This window comes from Kwoniella dendrophila, chromosome 2 (assembly GCF_036810415.1).
Source record: "Kwoniella dendrophila CBS 6074 chromosome 2, complete sequence".
NCBI lineage: Eukaryota > Fungi > Basidiomycota > Tremellomycetes > Tremellales > Cryptococcaceae > Kwoniella > Kwoniella dendrophila.
Genome location: NC_089477.1, coordinates 2,423,163 through 2,441,010, shown reverse-complemented (window position 1 = coordinate 2,441,010; position 17,848 = coordinate 2,423,163). Strand labels below are relative to the sequence as shown.

Here is a 17,848-nt window from a genome sequence, read left to right as displayed (position 1 = left end):
TTGACGGGTGTGAGCCAATCTGTGTGAAATAACGATATGTGTTTGCCAAACCACACTGAGTTGCTTCTTGTGACGTGATTGATGACTGCTGTTGATTTGGTTGATTTGATTGGTCTACCATTGAAGTGAAGTTGATTTGGTAAAGAAGAAAGAAGAAAGAAGGGCAAGTAGGATATAAAGCATGACATCCCCGAAAAGGGTAGAAACTAGAAAACAGACGGAAAGCACATCCCAAGTTCGACAAGAAAAAAAAAGGGACAAACGATGATGACAAGTGATATGGAAATGAAGCGACAGAAGAAAAGCGGACTGATCGGACAGACATGAATGATAACTTACATATTCTTTCTACCTTGACGTCGCTATAGCGATGGATAGTAATATTATAAGGTCAGTATTGTGCAAGAACGCTCAACGATCAATTAGACGGCATAAAACGATACTATCAGACTCACTTGCGATACTGGCACATACTCATAAGCATAATCTACACCTTCTATCCAACCTTTATCTTTTCCTATACCACCTCCATTTCCATTAGGTGTGCTAGTACTACTACTGCTTCCATTTTTCTTATCCACTTGGCCAGCTGGTGCAGCAGGCCTGCTTGAAGTCGACCCTTCTCTCTGACTACTTTCCCTTGAAGAGGGTCTGTAATCGTCCATTGGGGGTACGACTGGCATGGGAGAAGTAAATTAGAAGAAGTAAGGGATGAAACCTGATTTTCCAAGTAAAGCAGAGGCCTGGATGTTCGTTTCTAATTTATGATTTCGTCGGATATGATTTGGGAGGAATATGATAGTGCTTGCATATATCGCTTGAATGATAGTGTTTGGAGTAAGGTGAAAAAGTCGAGACAAGGAGCTATTGATTGAAGACGAGGTTCTACTGTTGGGAGGTGATGTTTCAACAGAGGACTATATTATATATAAGATGACGATGTCTGACAGTTTTTGATTATAATAATTCAATTTCGATGGTTGAAACCAAAGGAGGGTGTCGGCAGGCTGAGGTAAAGGGGCGAGAAGCTTAAAAAAAGTAACGCCAATCGATTACTTGAGCTAAAAAGTGAGGGGAAAACATGATGGTATTAGTTGGTTGATCAGGTCAAAGAAGAAGAACCGACATTTTGGGCCAGGGTTTGGAAAGAAGCAAGAACGACCGAGCGAATCAATTAAACAAGTAGTACACTAGGGTGTACGAAGCAAGGGCCACCTCAATTATGAAGGAATGATCGGATTGGTAAACCTTAAAATTCAAAACAATCAATCAAGAAAAAAAAAAAGAGGAGGTCAAAGAGCCCATTACCGCAATAATTTGATCATCACTCAAAACCTAAATTTTGGATTTTATCGCTATTGTCCTCCTTCCTCAACGTCCAGACCAAATCTATAACATCTGATTGCGCCCTCTCCAGTCAACGGCATGATCCAGTAACCCCTTTTTTGTTTTCCTCTTATTCCAACTCTTGCTCAATCAGCACTTGCTTACAAGAAGCAAGAAGCAGGACATTAAGATTTAGACCAGGGAATATGGTCCATCAAGGGGTAATCATCAAAATTGGTGGATTGAAAGAATGCGATCAAAAAGCGGATATATGCCATTCTACTTACCTACAGCAAAACCGCTATGTCCACAACTTTGATGGTCCCTTGAAATACAGTAAACGTGTAGTTGATTGTTCCTGATCTGGCTGCGTTTCTATCTGGTTTAATCTTGACGCCGTGGTAGCCGATTTGAGCTACCGAAATATGCTATATACAAAACCGACAAGGTATAATCAATATCGATATCTAAACGAGTCTACCAATCTATACACAGTTGATATACACAGTGAGTTATTCTAAGAGATATTCAAGGTGATACGGTATAGGATGAAGGAGCAAGATAGATATACAACTTACCTATCCAATGATATAGCATCAAATCTTTCAGTTTAAATCCTCCTTTATCATGTATCTTTCGGAACTAAGAAAGGAGTGAACGACTCTGACAATAACAAAAGTCTCGCCTTTCTCTCTGCTGAACCTTGATCGTTTGATAGGATGAATAAGATCTAATCGCTGACGGAAGAATGACCAAAGGAGGGTGGGTTTTGGAAAGAAGGCCAAGTGGATAAATATGGTTGCGAGAGGATTGTGTTCTTTCTTTTTGTTTTCTCTGCCTTTTGAGCCTAGACCCGAGCTGTGCGCCTCTGTTGCTTTTTTGGTGCGACGCTTTTTATAACGATGAATGATGGCGAGGGTCTTATGTTGTGAATGATAGAATTGAAATGCTGCGAGGTTGACTACGGTATTATTATAAAAAAAGTTTGAGTAGGTGATGAAAGTTGAATGAAAATAGTATTATGTATGCGGTTCGGTAACTTTAAGGGTTTATCGTACCGGTATGATGATAACGTTTTCACTTTGTTGTACAGTAATCTAGTTGAGAAGGGTTGTAACGTATTTCCAAAAGATCCAGAATACGGGTAACGTTCAAATGGTATGAACAAAGTTGTAAAAAGATCTTTTTGTTTTGTTTAAGAGCCTTTTATGTTATCCCCAAGAATGACCTGGGTTGACTGCTGCTGTATCTACTCGTTGTATATATGTATGTACTCTGTAATTGTATTCGTAATATCAATTCCCCAACTAGTATGTAAGGTAGAACTACCGGAATCTGTTGTTCTGTGATATTAATTGTAATGATATCTTTTCCCATAAAGTTTAAATCCTTAGAAGAGACAATAAATATATAAATAATAGTCGTAGTTGTGTAGTCGTAATTTTCTGAAAAGAAAAGTTGTATTTTTTGACAAAGTACGAGTGAATAATGCAGTCCTCCAAATGGTAAGGAGAATTTCTCTCGCTGTTATTGGTGCCTTATTGAGACTTTTTCTAGTACAGTAGTAGATACGCTAAACTTTATTTAGGGTGTACGAAGTTTTGACAAGGGTGAGCAACCAAAGATAACAAAAAAAAAAGAGGAAAAGAGAGATGAAGCAGCAACTGAAAACAGGCTTCTGTTATTACTCTTTTTACATATTAAATTGTCATCAAAAATATAACTATCATAAGCTCATGATTGATTTGGAGCGGTGAAATATTCGCACAAGAGCAATAGGATTTAGTTGTCTGTCACCTCTCTGGTGATCTTTCAGTCAAAGAGAAAATATCGAAATTTCCTTTCAGCAGTTTCTTATAATGGTCAATACCCGATATCGACAACATGAATAACCCTTAACTTCCTTAGCCTAGGAACGTCATTGCCTTTGTTTTGTTTTTTTTTCCCAACCACGTTACTGGGTGACGCCAATCTATAGAATAACAAAACGTAACAAACCTTTTCCTTGGAGTTTTGGAGATGGGAAAAGGCAAACCGAAAGGGTAAGAAAAGTTCAAGTAAGGGAAAGGGAGAAACAAACGGAAGAGTTAAGCGTAGAACACGCTAGTGGATTAAACAATTTCGCAAACTCAAAACCCTCTTTTTCGTTAACGTACCTCCCACTTCATATGTACCCCTTACACTTACTCTCCTCCATAAAAGGTGAAAGACTACACAGTACGAAGATATTACGTTCATCCGGAAAGAAAATAAAAACGAAAAGAAAACAACAAAAAAGCTTGACGTAATATGGGATTTTCCTGGCTTGCAATCCCAGTAGTAACGTGGTGACAATCACGTTATGTGGAGTTTTTTATCATTCGACATTTTCCTTGTTCTGTATCAGCTTGTATCAGCAGAGACGGATCAACCGGAAATAAAACCCCATTAGATCGGATTTGTTCTTCTGTAATCTTTCAGATCCGTGAACTAAGAAGATTACATCAATTTTGGACAAATCCTCAACGATTGTAGTTGACTTACTTCAGTTGGTACAAGTATTAAAAATCTGCTTTAGTTAAAAATTCATCTTTCTTCGATCAACTTAGTCAGTGAGATCTTTTTAGCCTCAATCTATTCAAGCACAGAGAGATCCAATAAATCAATAAACAGCATGAGGGTGTTCAACAATCAATTATCCGCGGACGAATGCGTGATCAGCAGCAACTGAAGTTTTACTCCAGTGGAAGATGATGATCGGCGTTTGACCCCTCTTGGCGCTAACAGCGGCAGGAGAGATGTAAAAAAACGTTATCTTGACGATAAATGTCTCGCGAGATCTCTGCCAATTCAAGTAGACAACTTACACCACTTTGCTTTTTGGGCTTGTTTAAAGTTCATGATGTGTGGAGGAATCTAGTCACTACTTGTAACGAGAAACTGGGTTAGTAACTCGTCTTCTTTTTTCTGCTTCTTCTTCTTCTTCCACTATATTCCTTTAGACAAAATCACAACAAAAGCCACATAAAAGCCTAAATCTCCTTGTGTCATTATGAAACGATTACTGTTACAACACAGGATCCGCATAGATTCCCGCATGTAGATGTTGCATTATAACTATGTCAAGATAAGCTTGAGCAGACAAAGCAGGTAAAAAGTCGATAAAGGCGGCTTGTTTGGAAGGAATATTGATCTTTTTAGCTTTAATTAAATATTAGATCACATCGGCAATGGCGAAACAATACCCTTCCTTGAAAATGATGAGAGCGATCAGCGAAGAAAACTTTGCCGAAGATTTTCGGTACAGTGTTGATCTACACTAGCAAGATCCAAAACCTCCATTAATGACTAGCAGCATGTACTATCAACTCAAAGAATAACGTTAAAACATATTAGGAAGATCATAATGGGAATTCCGAATCACAGCATTACAGCTTTTGGTTCTTTTGCGTTATGACAAGCTTGATTGCCATATCGACAAGCAGTAACATGCTTGTTAATTGACTTGCATTTATTGATCGTTCCTCCTATCCCACCTCTTCATGACTTAAAATGACGAAGTCGAACTTGGAAAACTCGGTTAATTAGGAATTTTCGATTAACATATTCGATCGTCTTTTTATCTTTTTTGTCTTTTGATTCTCCTCACGCTGATTAATATGTACGAGATCTCTTTTTTATTTTATTTTTTTGGCTCAGAATTAAAGTTTTGTTTTCGTAAAAGTCGTAATGTTTTCAATCCCATTGCCGAGTGGAGGTCAATATAACAAAATGAGTTCTAACGGTATCCGTTGACCGGCTTTCACATGCTGGCTCTCACATCAAGAGTATTAAATCGTCGATGAAAATTTCACATACGATCATATCATCTGGGTGAAAGGTACCGATAATCGTAACCCCACATTCCATCTTCGTTCCGGTTACTAACTTGATTTTCAAGTACCGAATGTTGACTTGAGGTTCAATTTGGAGCCAAGTTAGTAGAGTAAGATTACTCAAGTTGAAGCGAGTTAACGAGGTTTGACATATGCCCGAGTTAAATGGTTTCCGCTGGAAAGTGAGGTCAGACTATTCGCACTAGAATACTGTAACTTATAGCTTGATGATAATCTCTGCAACTTACATGATTTTGGAGATAAAGTAAGTTTGAAGATACCAAAGGTCCTGTCGTACCCTTGGCGCCTTTTCAAACTACCAGTAAAGAAAGCTCATCAGCCACTTCGTCATACAGTAATGTCAGGTGATGTTTGGAAACTGTGGTTGTAAACTCGGTATCTGCTCAAAAATCAGTGACCGTCGCTTTGTCCCCTCACAACACAATTATACCGGCAAGTAAATCAGCACAGTCAGAAGGTCAGAGGCTGCAGATGGAGGAATTGAGATGCATTTCATCACGACTAATTGGTAGACCATTGTATGCCCCACTGCATCTCCTGTCGGTTTGAAAACAATTCAACGAGAATCGCATTAGGACTATTGCTCTGAAGTGTTTTGTTCCGAATGTGGCCTCTCAGTCGGTGCGCCTCGTTAATTTTGGTTTTCGTTGGTCTCACAAATGCCATTCAAGCGCTGTAAATTACAGCATAATTTACTATACAAGCATACAAACAGACTTTACAAGTGAAACTGGTATAGATGGATCTGATGTACTTTCGAACATGCCTAATAATGTAAACCCCCCCCCCCCCCCCGGAGCAGATCGATGGATGATGATCCTAACTTCCAATGATGATAACAAGCAGACTACCTAGCTAATCTTCTTTTACCCAATTTACCTGTCCCACCTTTTTGCATTTTCTTTTTCATTTCATTCATTTTCTTTTCCATTAAATCTTCTTCTTCTTTTTCTCTTTCTCTCTTCGTTTTTTGACTTTGTGTAGGAGGTTTAAAATCCATTGCTGATCCTGTTGAAGGTGAAGAAGAGGGTTGATCTATGACCTTTGGTGTCCTCTTTTTCGCTGATGAGCTATTAATGCCTTGTGAAGAAGATGAAGGTATATGTATACCTGGAGCAGATGGTGATCTTGGTCTTTCAGGAGGTGAAGATGGTTCAGGATAATTGGACGATGACGATTCTAAAGGTATTCTAGGTGGTGAGGAAGGAGGCATAGATGAAGAAGAAGGAATAGGTGTAGATTCTTTTTCTTTACGTATAACCCTTTTACGAGGTGTAGGTGATCCTTGAGTATCATTCGATGAAGATGGTATTTGTGATTTTTGGGTTGAGGGTGGTTGGGATTTAGGTTTGATAGTTGCTCGCCGTATAGCTCGCATGATTTCTGGATCTGATATAAGTCTAGATGTTGATTCATCTGATGTGATTGAGCTGCTGGGTACAGGTATTCCACGATCATTCGCGAATACACTGATTAATGGATGTAGCAAATGTCGAGTAAGAAGCGGTAATATTTGATTAGGTGGTACTTCGCTATAGCACCATGAGAAGATAAGCTTGACTTATGATGTAGTACAATGTTCATGACAGCAAAGCAAAACATGGCTTACTTCAGTATCAATCGCCAAGCGAAATCATCCATTCTCATATAAGCTACTTTGACCTAGACGCATCATCTTGATCAGCTTTTTCTCCATTGCAAATAGGTTTCCCTACAACGTTCAGCTGAATAAGGACTTACATCATCTTCAATTTCTATAAGCAGCTGTACCTCATCCCATCTCTCCTCAATCATAGCTCGTATCCTCTCTACTAGTCCAGATAATTGTTCCATAGGTTCATCTGAAAACTCTTCTCGAATCAAGTCTTTTGTACCCAACAGAAAAGGATGATCTACTTCCCATGGTACAGCAGGTATATCTTTAGGTTCAGGAGAATGGAAATAGATTGATTCCAGATTGGTGGTCTGTGTATTGTAGTCAGCTTGAAGACAATTTTATGTAATTGATAAATCAAACAATAGTTGACTTACTAGAAGAGCGAATGATTGACCATCGGACTGAGAGCTGTATTTCTAGAGATAGTCAAGATTAGGTTAATTAGCCGCGCATCCCGGAATCGAGTAAAAGAATGATAATGAACTGTTCGCTGCCCTTTCAGATCTCTCCATCAGCTTGAGTAGTAGAATTAATTTACGAATAAATGTGTTTTACCATGTTGGTCTTTTTTACCTAACCAAGGTGAATCGAGTAGTAAATAATCGTTTTCCTGTGTCAGTGAGAAAGATGTCAGCGTTTGTTCCACTGATCAAAAACGCAAACCGTTCAGCTTACTTCTGACAGTCCAGCTTGACTCATCTTGAACTGCAGAACATATGTAGCATCATCAGAGAGTAGATATCATTATCATCGGTGAACTTGTTACTTCTTGATCATTCAACTTTGAGGGAAAGTAATGTTCCCAATTGGGATAAACAAATGATCGATCTGTATTACGTCATCCTCTGTGCGGTTATCACGTGAGTTGCGCGTGGTCACCAAAACACGGTCTCGAGCTGAGCTGGGTTTCATCGTAAATATATATATGTTGTTGTTGGAATTCACTTGATTATCTTGTACTTATTACATTAGGATAGATACTTTTCAGATAATACCAGCCTTCGACACTGAGTGAGAATTACGGGCGACATTGCTTTTACAGGTAAAAGTCCAATTATTCGACATGCCTTTGACGACTCCTCCAATCTCAACTCCTGAACCACCTTCAACTCTCTCCTCACTAGCTTCAACATTAGATGAATCAGGTTCAGATATACCTTCATTCCTTAATAACATACTCTCACCATACTTATCACCATCTTTACCACCTCCAAATCCATTACAACCACCAGATTTACTTGGTATAGATAAATCATTAAATGAACTATTGACACAATTATCATTATTATCTCAAGATACAAATTCAGCTGTTGAACAATCTATACATGATGTATCTAGATCAATACCTAGATTAGCATATGATTTACAATTTATGAGAGAATCTGCAAATGGTTTATCAAGTAGTTTGAATATCGTACAAGATAGATTTGCTAAACAAATTGATTTATCTTCTGGAGGAGGAGGAGGAGGAGGAGGAGGAGGAATAGCACCGGGAAGAAGAGGATCTACTACTATCAGAACGATACAAAATGATAGTGATAACCAAAATCATCATCATGATAATGTTACTGGTAATGATAATGGTTTAGAAGAAGGAAATAAGACGAATAAAAGTTTAGAAAAATTAACGAATTTAGATAAATTAAAAAATCGATTAGAAAGTGCCAGAGATATACTGAGAGAAGCTGAATCGTGGTCAACATTAGAAAGTGAAGTTATAGGATTTATAAAAAATGAAAATGATTTTATCAAAGCTGGAAATAGATTAAATGAAGCATCAAAATCATTAATTATATTTGAAAAATCTGCTTCTGCTTTGACATCATCAAATTCATCGAATTTAGAATATGAAGAACATAAAAAATTATTAATTTCTTTACAAAATGAATTAGAAATTAATGTTTCAAAAGCTTTAATTAATTGTTTATCAAACGAAAATGAAAATGATATTGATATCAAAAATATAAATAAATTTTATCAAATCTTTAAAAATATGGATAGAGAAATTGAATTTAAAAATTATTATTTTAAATCAAAATCAAAATCTATTCTAGAAGATTATTGGAATTCAGTTAAAATATTAGAAGAAAACGATTCATCATCTTCAATAAGTAACGAAGTTTCAGAAAAACCAATCAAATTCAACACTTTCTTACCTGAATTTTACTCTTCCCTACTCACCTTATTGAATACCGAAGTTGAACAGATACCTCAAATATTTCCACCTCATACAGCAGCAGCAATATTAGCTGATTTTGTACAGACCATCTTCGATTCTTTAGATCCTTCATTCTCAGCTAGAATTTCTGCTGTGAATGAATATCATGGTTCAGCAGCTTTACCGGAATTGATACGTTCATATAGAGCAACAGAAGAATTAGGTGTGGCTATCCAAGCATTAATTGACAGGGTGATCTTCAACACTCAAGGTGGATTACTCAGTGGTGATATCGCTACTTCCCCTGCGAATGTTACAACAAATGGAAAAACATCTCCTGGTATTCAATCTCAACATCATCCTGGTCCATCACCTACGAATATGGCAAGAACACCTTCGACCAAGAAAATGTCAATCTCTAGACGATTTTCAAGAGCACCGACGATATCTGGACCCCAGCCTGTGGATAACATATGGGAAACAACGTTATATGAACCATTTTTAGATCTTCAAACTACTTACGCAACATTGGAAAGAAGATATCTAGAAAATATCATACGTACAGACCCCGCTTTCCAGATACGTCCATCGATAGGTAAAGATATATCGAAAACCTTCCTGGAACGCGTAAATGTCTTGTTCTCCAAAACAGATGAAGCTATCGGAAGATGTTTAGCATTCACGCATGGTTATGGTGCATTAGGATTACTATCAGCTTTAGAAGCTGGAATTTCGACTTTTTTGGATGATCAACGTCAATCAGTATTCGAACAAATACGAACAGGTAATGAAAATTCAAAGACGAAATCATCTACTAGAGACGAATTAGATTTTGATGGTTTAGATTATTCGACTGAAGATTGGGGTAGTTTCCAAATTGGTTTACATGTTTTAGAATCTTGTCAAGAGATTTTCAACAAATTAACACAATTTGAAAATAGGTTAGAAGATTCTTTGAGAAGTATTGAAAAAGTATTAAAATCAAGTAATAATGAAAGAGGATATGATGTAAAATCCACAACTTTTGGCTCAATATCATTATTACAACAATCTACATTAAATTCAATTGATTTACATTCATTAATATCTTCACCAATTCAACCTATTTTACCTATATCATTAAATTCTTTGAAAAATTCATTAACTAAATCATCACAATTATATTTACAATCTATTATATTATCACCTTTAATAAATCAATTAGAAACTTATCCTTTTTTACAAGTTTGGAATAAACCTGATAATAAACCAGTTAAAAAAGGTGAATTACAAATTCCAACTTTTAGTTTAAGTCCAACAGATATTATATCAAAAGTTTCAGAAGGTTTATTAGATTTATTAAGAGTTTTTGAAATTTGGTCAAAAGAAAAATCTTTATCTTTTAGTTTAAATACTTTACCTTTTATAAATAATAGTAATAATGAAAATAATCCTATAAGAGGAGAAGAAAATATACCTTCATCAGAAATCGTTTTATCAACATGGATTTCATCATTATCATTATCATTATTATCACATTTAACAGAAGAAACTTTACCTTCAATTAAAAATTTAACAATGAATGGTCAAAATCAATTAAAAACTGATCTAAGTTATTTAAGTAATGCTGTAGGTGCATTAGATGTAAATTCATTGGAATTGAATAAATGGGAAAATGCAATAACGAATCTGAATGATGAAAATGAATACAGAAAATATCTTAGAGAACTTAGAAATTCTGATAGTGTTAATGGTGATGATAATAGTATTCAAAAAGAAAGAGAAATTGTCAGAGCTCTAGGTAAAATGAGAGGATGGGCATAGTCATTGTTATACGTAGTACTATCATTCCGTTTCGGTTTTAAACCCATAGATATGTGATCCTACCTTCATTTCAGTTGTACAGTATATAACTTACGAACAACACATATATGATCTTGCATTATGCATATACATAGATATAGTAATCATACCCAATAAGATATAAGACATGACATATACAGATGAATGAGAGATATCCATTTCTACCCTCACGGTCATATCCGATAACAACCTCTGTAAAGACTAATAGACGCAATTTCCAATAAACATCTCTTGAGATTATTATGCTTAAATTCCAATGACAACTTGGTGATTTGGAGAGACTTTCAATTGAACGGAACGAGGATGTTTGCAATCAGCTTGAACCAAGTCTAGACGATATATACATATAGAGAGAGAGGTTCAGCTTGGCTTATTGTCTTTGCTATCCCTGATCCCTACGAACCCACAACAACAACCCACAGATCATCGATACCCCCCATCATCACCCACCCTTCCCTTCAGCTATACTACCACCGCAGAACCGTACCAACAGAAGCAGGTTCCCAAATTATTGCAATGTCAAATCATACACCTTCTTTAGGTTCAACCTCATCACGACCACCTTCAAGACCACGTTTATCTTCACGTACGAGATTATTTGATGAGAGTGAAACGAAAGATAAGATGTCATTCTTATCATCTATCAAATGGGAAAGTGTAAATCCATTTTCTGATCAATGGGATGATATAGAAAGAAAGAGATTAGGTGTTTTTATAATGTGTTTTATTGTTGGATTAGCTAGGTAAGTAAGGGCTCTTTACTGAACAACAGTAGTCAATCCTGCTGTTCGATTATAAGTGGTTTTGTTAAGCTAAAGCGAAATAAATTCACTTGATATCCGATAGTGGAAGTAATTATGTTTATTCAGCTTATGCACCTCAATTAGCATCAAAATTGAACGTTTCATCAACAGTTGGTAATTTGATTGGATTAGCAGGTAATTTAGGTGTTTATTTAACTGGTCCATTTTGGGGTAAAATAGTTGATTCAAAAGGTCAGAGAATGTGAGCTTGATTTTGAATATCGATGTATCATGACGATTTCCACAATGAAACGCTAATGATGAATATAATACGATATCTAAAGACCACTACTTATAGGAGGATTATGTTGTTTAATTGGATATTCAATACTTTATCAATTTTTTATTGGTAGTATATCAATCAGATCAACCGATTCTTCCTCTGATATACATTCTGATCCATCTAAAATTAGATTATTTTTATTAGAATTTTCAATGTTTTTAACTGGATGTGGTGGATCGTCAGGAATATCAGCATCTGTAAACGCAACAGCGAAATCATTTTCAGATAAAACCCGAGCAAGTGCAACAGGAACTGTTTTAGCTGGATTTGGATTATCAGCGTTTTTATTTTCAACTTTAGGTCATTCATTATTTAAAGGTAATCCAGAAGGTTTATTATTATTATTATCTTTTGGTACTGGTTTACCTATGCTATTAGGTAGTTTGATAATTAAACCTATACCACCACCTAAATCAACTGATTCTCTCACATCAATATCTTATCAACAATTGAATAATAACGATGATAACGACGATAATGATGATATGATGATAGAAGAAGGTGGTATAAATAGACCTACAGTTATTGTGAATCACCCTGCAGAAGAATTTGAATATCAATCCAATTATAATTTTATTACAAATCGACATGATTTAGTAGATGAGGATGATAGATTAGAAGATACAGGTCCGTTATCAAGAACAAGTTCTTTGGAATTAACTAGATCAAGATCACCTGGATCAAGAAATCGTTATATCAATCATGGACATTCACATTCACTTCCACATTCTCATCTAAGTACAGAAATGCATTCACATGCACATTTTAGTGATAACGATGATATCATACAACCAACAATAGAAGAATCATCTAATCCTATATTATCATCATCATCATCATCAAAACCTTTTCATCATCCTGGATATGGACATAAAAGAACTACATCAATATTATCAATATCACCTTCATCATTAACTTCAACACCATTAGATTTAATTAAATCATTAGATTTTTGGATTTTATTTTTAACTTTAGCTTTATTATGTGGTACTGGATTAATGTATATAAATAATGCTGGTACAGTAACTTTAGCTTTAGGTAGACAAGGTTTAAAACAATATGATAAACATAAAATTTCAAGTTATCAATCTAAACAAGTTGGTTTAGTTAGTATTTGGAATTGTTTAGGTAGAATTATAGGTGGTATGTTCAAAACTTTTACATTCTTGTACTTTATTTTTTCCAGATTATCTGTAGATCTAAATTGCTGATTTTGATATGATACTTTGATCATTAGGTGTCGTACCTGATTTTGGTAAAAGTAGATATGGAATTAGACGAGTAAGTTGTCCCATCTCAAGAAGGGTTTGATAATATCTGGTTTTGAATAAACGGAAATCAGAATAACATTCAATTTATATGCGGGAAAGGGTCGCTAAATAATCCTACTCTTACCTCTCAGGTATGGTTCTTACCAATCGTATCTATCATATTTACAATTTCTCAAATTACAGCACTTCAAACTACCCAAATTCAATCTTTATGGATTGTTTCAACTTTACTTGGTTTAGCATATGGTAGTATGTTTAACATTATGCCTATGTTAATTCTAGAATGGTTTGGTATGAGTAAGCTTTTTTAAAAGAAAACTTTTCGATATAATCACTTAATTGATAAGCTAAAACTCAATGTTTGGCATTCTCATAGAACACTTTTCTCAAAATTGGGGTTGGGTAGCAGTCGCACCTGTATTAGGATCAAATGCTTTCAACCTACTTTTTGGTAAAATTTACGATTCACACACTGTAAGTTGTTCTTACAGTATAATACGTTACCTTCGTTTTAGTCTATCATTTTACCTCTTGTATACAAAAAGTTTATGGTTAAAATCTGAGTATATTCCTCAATTTGAACAGGTCGGTAAAATTGGTAGTTCAGATGATGAAAATACAACAAATGGAGATATCATAATAGTAGAAGTTGTAAAACGAATGATATTATCGAAAAGAGATGGAGGTGCTATACCTGACGATGGCAAACATGGTTGTAAGTTTCGTTTTCCTCTTTCTTCATCTTCCATTCTATTAATCGCTTCTATCTACAAAACTGAGTGAGATTTTTCGAATACTGTAGGTCTAGTTGGTGAAGAATGTTATGGAACAGCATTTAAGATTTCAACTATAGGTACTTTGATAGCTTTCGTTTTGAGTATATGGGCAGGTATAAGACGTGAGAAAATAAGTAGAGAGAGAAGGAAAGCTATGTGAGTTTTGTATTTATCTATTTCTTAGACGTTTTCAGTATGGCGAAATTTGAGAGATGAAGAAGCTGATAACGTCGATATATCTTATTTCCTTCATTCATTTATTAGCCTCGCCGGAATCATTGATCCTAATTCAGATGAAGAGGTATAATTTGATTTTGATTGACTTCGTTCTTCAGAATCACGGTATCAATGTTCTCTCCAGTTCCGTGCAGTCTATTCAACACCAATCGTTTCAGCTTGTAATTCTTCGTTTATCACTTGAATAGATAATATAGATATGACATAACACGATATGACATGATAATATAGATCATCGATATGCATTAAATGTATTTGTTCATATACTAGATAATGAACCTTTACTGGAATTTGAAGCATTTACGATTAAAACAGAAAACAGAATTGTTCAGTTTTTTTTTCAAGTTCAGCAATCAAACACAACAATTTTATTTCATTTCATTTTGAATACAAATTTAATTATATGTATATATACAATAGCTACAATAGAAAAGAATGTTTTCTTTCTTTGAAAACCAAACTCAATTAACCAAAAAAAAAGAAAAAAGAAAATCCTATCTCAGGTAATCGTTCCTTTTTATTACAGTGTGTTGTAGCTTGTTCCTTCAATTACGCTTCCATTTTAACTAAAGTCTCACTATTATGCTGTGAGTTCGTTATTAGATCATTTTGATCAATATCCATTTTATCCTCCGTTTCTGGAATTTCTAATAAATCCTGTAATTTTCCTTTCCCTTTATGATTCGTTTTGAATTCATCTTGTTCTAGTATTGGAGATGAGGAAGAAGATGAAGATGAAGAAGCATCATCCCAAGATGGTACAGTAGGTAAAGATCTACCTTTATGTAACATATTACCTGGACCAGGTGGTGAAGAAGATAATTCTTTTCTCTTGTTATTATTACTGTCTTTTCCTGAAGAACCATCAGAGCTAGATAACAAAGGTCTTCCAGTGAATTTACCAGATGTCGAAGAAGAAGAAGAAGATAATGTTCTTGGTTTTGGTGCACCAACACCTGGTATAGGGAAATAATTAGTTAAACCTTTAGGATTTTTAGCTGTTGCTGATGATGATGAAGAAGCTGCTACTGCCAAGGGGTTCTCTGATTTTTCTAATTCAGGTGAAGATAAAGATAGATATAAATCATCTGATAATGGTGAAGTAACTTCGTTTGTTTGAAGTTGTTGTTGTAGGGTTGAAGTTGATGTAGGTGGAGATAAAGATAAATGTGATGTAGGTGGGAACATATTTCTTACATCGTGTGGATGTGATTTGAATGGACATGGACCTAAAGAAGGATCGGTTAAATGTGGACAAACAGGTGCGAAGATCGATAAATTTGGTGCTGTTACTGCTTTAGGTACGATATTTGGAACAGGATTAGGTTTACGTATTTTGTTTTTAAGTGAATTGGCTGTTATCTTTGCTGCAATTGAAGGTGGTGGTGATACTCTTGATAATGATGATGATGATTCATTATTGACATCGTTGCTTGAAGTGTCGTTGGTGTTTTCCTTTTTAATGGCGAATATCGATGTTGATGGTGGAGTAGGTAGAGAATCATTTTTGGAGATATCGGTTTTACCGGCTAATTCGGATGATAAGGTTGTGGTCGATGTTTCATTTGATGCGGCAGGTCCAACATTATTATTACTATTTTTATTATTGCTTATTGACGATAATGAAGATATGATAGGTTTATTATCGACTGGAGTAACAGGTCTAGATTTTTGCTTTTTATTTATATGTAGTGGTGGGACGCCATCGTATACTTGACCAGAAGATAAAGGCTCGAAACCCATATTACTTCCTAAACCAAACCCATTTAACCATGATGTTGATTGTTGTTGTTGTTGTTGTTGTTGCTGTTGTTGTTGTGAATGAATTGAGTTGACATATATAGGTTCAGGCCATCCTGCTAATGCGACCATCAATGGATGTTGAGGTTGAACAAATGTAGGTGTAAGATTGAATGAGTCTTTAGATTGCATCGTTGATAATGATGATGAAGATGTAGATGTAGATGGTTGTTTTCGTTTGCTCGTATTATTGAATGATGATGATAATGAAGATGATGATTTAGGTCTGGGTATCGGTAATGCTTGGGCAGGCGATGATGGCATGGTAGAAGATGCTTTTGTAGGTGGTGTATGTGTTTTAGATGTCATTGGTGTTATCATGATTATGAAGTACTCATCTATCGATGACTATGATAGTGAATGATTAATATTGTTAGATATGGTACGGTATGATGAGTAAGGGAAACATATCGAAAGAAATCAAAGAGAAACGATTGTACATCGATGGAGTTCAAAAGTATATGGATAACATAGGTACAGGACTATAGTAGAAGTAACCCGAGGGGAAAAGGTGTTACTAGGTGAAGTGAAGGGGATAAGGGAGGTTGCGTGCTTTTCTTTTTTCGCACTTACCGGTTACTGTAACCTTGTTATAAATTGGGTGGATTGGATTACAGATTAAACTACACACCTTTCAGCTTTACGATATTAAAGTTAAGTAGTGTATATTATTGGATGAATTCAGGTACCTAAAATACTGTATTCTATTTGGTTACTGGTATCTGAGATTCCAGCTGTAATGGAGGAAGAAGGGATTGGATCTGGTTTTTGTCTTTTGTTTTTATTTACTGTAATTGGAAAGGGTTACAAAGTAAGGTAACGCTTTTGAAAAGTGAGAGAGAGAGAGAGAGAATGATATAAGAGAAAGAGAAGAAAGATACAATAATAAAAACAAAATGCATTCCAAACATTTTATTTGATTTCTTACAGTAAGTACTACTACTGTTCTGTAATTTACCCGCTGCATATTTCCTTAGATCTCATTATTACTCCAATCCTTCAATCCTTGAATCTTTCGCCTAATCGTTCCAGGAATGAAAATGGGTACTATTGATAGTGAGAATGATGTTATGTTATTCGAAAATAAAAATGTTATTTTGATCGACGCTTGTTTGATCAAGGTATTATACCCGAAATCATATATATCAATATCCCCAATTTCCTGGACATTACCGGTTTATATTATTAAATACCGGCTATCTGGCTATCAAATGTCCTTCCGACGCGTACAGACATTACGATCATTACAATTAATCTTTATATTCACTTCTAATCAAGCATTACAAACTATTACGATTATATCATTTGAAAGATGCTTTTTATCCTGAATTTAACCTTGTATCGGATAACGTTATTTACACACACACCAAGAACAATGCGGGGCACTCTAAATTGCTCAACGGCTTTTTCGGGTCCGATCCTATTCCTATTGGAATCTCGCAATTGATCTTTTTTCACTCATCTAGTAAGTGACCTTAAGGTTATTGGTAAGTTACAGATATATTTAGCACGGCGAATGTCATGAATATGTGAATTTCTCAACAATAAATGTATCATCACAAAGATCATCATTGCAACACAAATATAACATTGCATTCGCCTAAATTATCAAGATCTACAGGTCCAACAACAAACAACGGATTCTTAGTATCATCATAAGCAGAAGCAACATTCAAAATGTCATGATTGAAAGGACAAATCCATGAATGGTTTTCCGGTTATCAATTCCTAAACCCCCCAAATAAGGTTTTCATCGTGTTCACTACGGAGGTATAAAGCTAATAGTTGCGGTGTATTATGATGATGATTTTATGCGCTGT

The 17,848-nt window shown here is 35.3% G+C and overlaps 5 protein-coding genes across 5 annotated transcripts; 2 read left to right on the top strand and 3 right to left on the bottom strand.

Moving 5' to 3' along the window:
- Positions 1-335: 335 nt before the first annotated feature.
- Positions 336-683, bottom strand: L201_002295 (uncharacterized protein; the record flags this gene model as incomplete). Its single annotated transcript, XM_066218072.1, has 2 exons — positions 336-362; positions 456-683. 2 exons carry the CDS (start codon positions 681-683, stop codon positions 336-338), a joined length of 255 nt encoding a protein of 84 aa, XP_066074169.1.
- Positions 684-6,048: 5,365 nt separating this feature from the next.
- On the bottom strand, positions 6,049-7,557 carry L201_002294 (uncharacterized protein; the record flags this gene model as incomplete). The annotated part of the gene is made up of 6 exons (XM_066218071.1): positions 6,049-6,733; positions 6,811-6,863; positions 6,942-7,166; positions 7,233-7,274; positions 7,397-7,468; positions 7,534-7,557. 6 exons carry the CDS (start codon positions 7,555-7,557, stop codon positions 6,049-6,051), a joined length of 1,101 nt encoding a protein of 366 aa, XP_066074168.1.
- Positions 7,558-7,921: 364 nt separating this feature from the next.
- On the top strand, positions 7,922-10,819 carry L201_002293 (uncharacterized protein; the record flags this gene model as incomplete). Its single annotated transcript, XM_066218070.1, has 1 exon — positions 7,922-10,819. The coding sequence occupies one exon, from the start codon at positions 7,922-7,924 to the stop codon at positions 10,817-10,819; it is 2,898 nt and encodes a 965-aa protein (XP_066074167.1).
- Positions 10,820-11,374: 555 nt separating this feature from the next.
- Positions 11,375-14,151, top strand: L201_002292 (uncharacterized protein; the record flags this gene model as incomplete). The annotated part of the gene is made up of 8 exons (XM_066218069.1): positions 11,375-11,601; positions 11,705-11,863; positions 11,946-13,087; positions 13,182-13,225; positions 13,347-13,512; positions 13,592-13,689; positions 13,801-13,930; positions 14,018-14,151. 8 exons carry the CDS (start codon positions 11,375-11,377, stop codon positions 14,149-14,151), a joined length of 2,100 nt encoding a protein of 699 aa, XP_066074166.1.
- Positions 14,152-14,777: 626 nt separating this feature from the next.
- Positions 14,778-16,349, bottom strand: L201_002291 (uncharacterized protein; the record flags this gene model as incomplete). Its single annotated transcript, XM_066218068.1, has 1 exon — positions 14,778-16,349. One exon carries the CDS (start codon positions 16,347-16,349, stop codon positions 14,778-14,780), a length of 1,572 nt encoding a protein of 523 aa, XP_066074165.1.
- Positions 16,350-17,848: the final 1,499 nt, after the last annotated feature.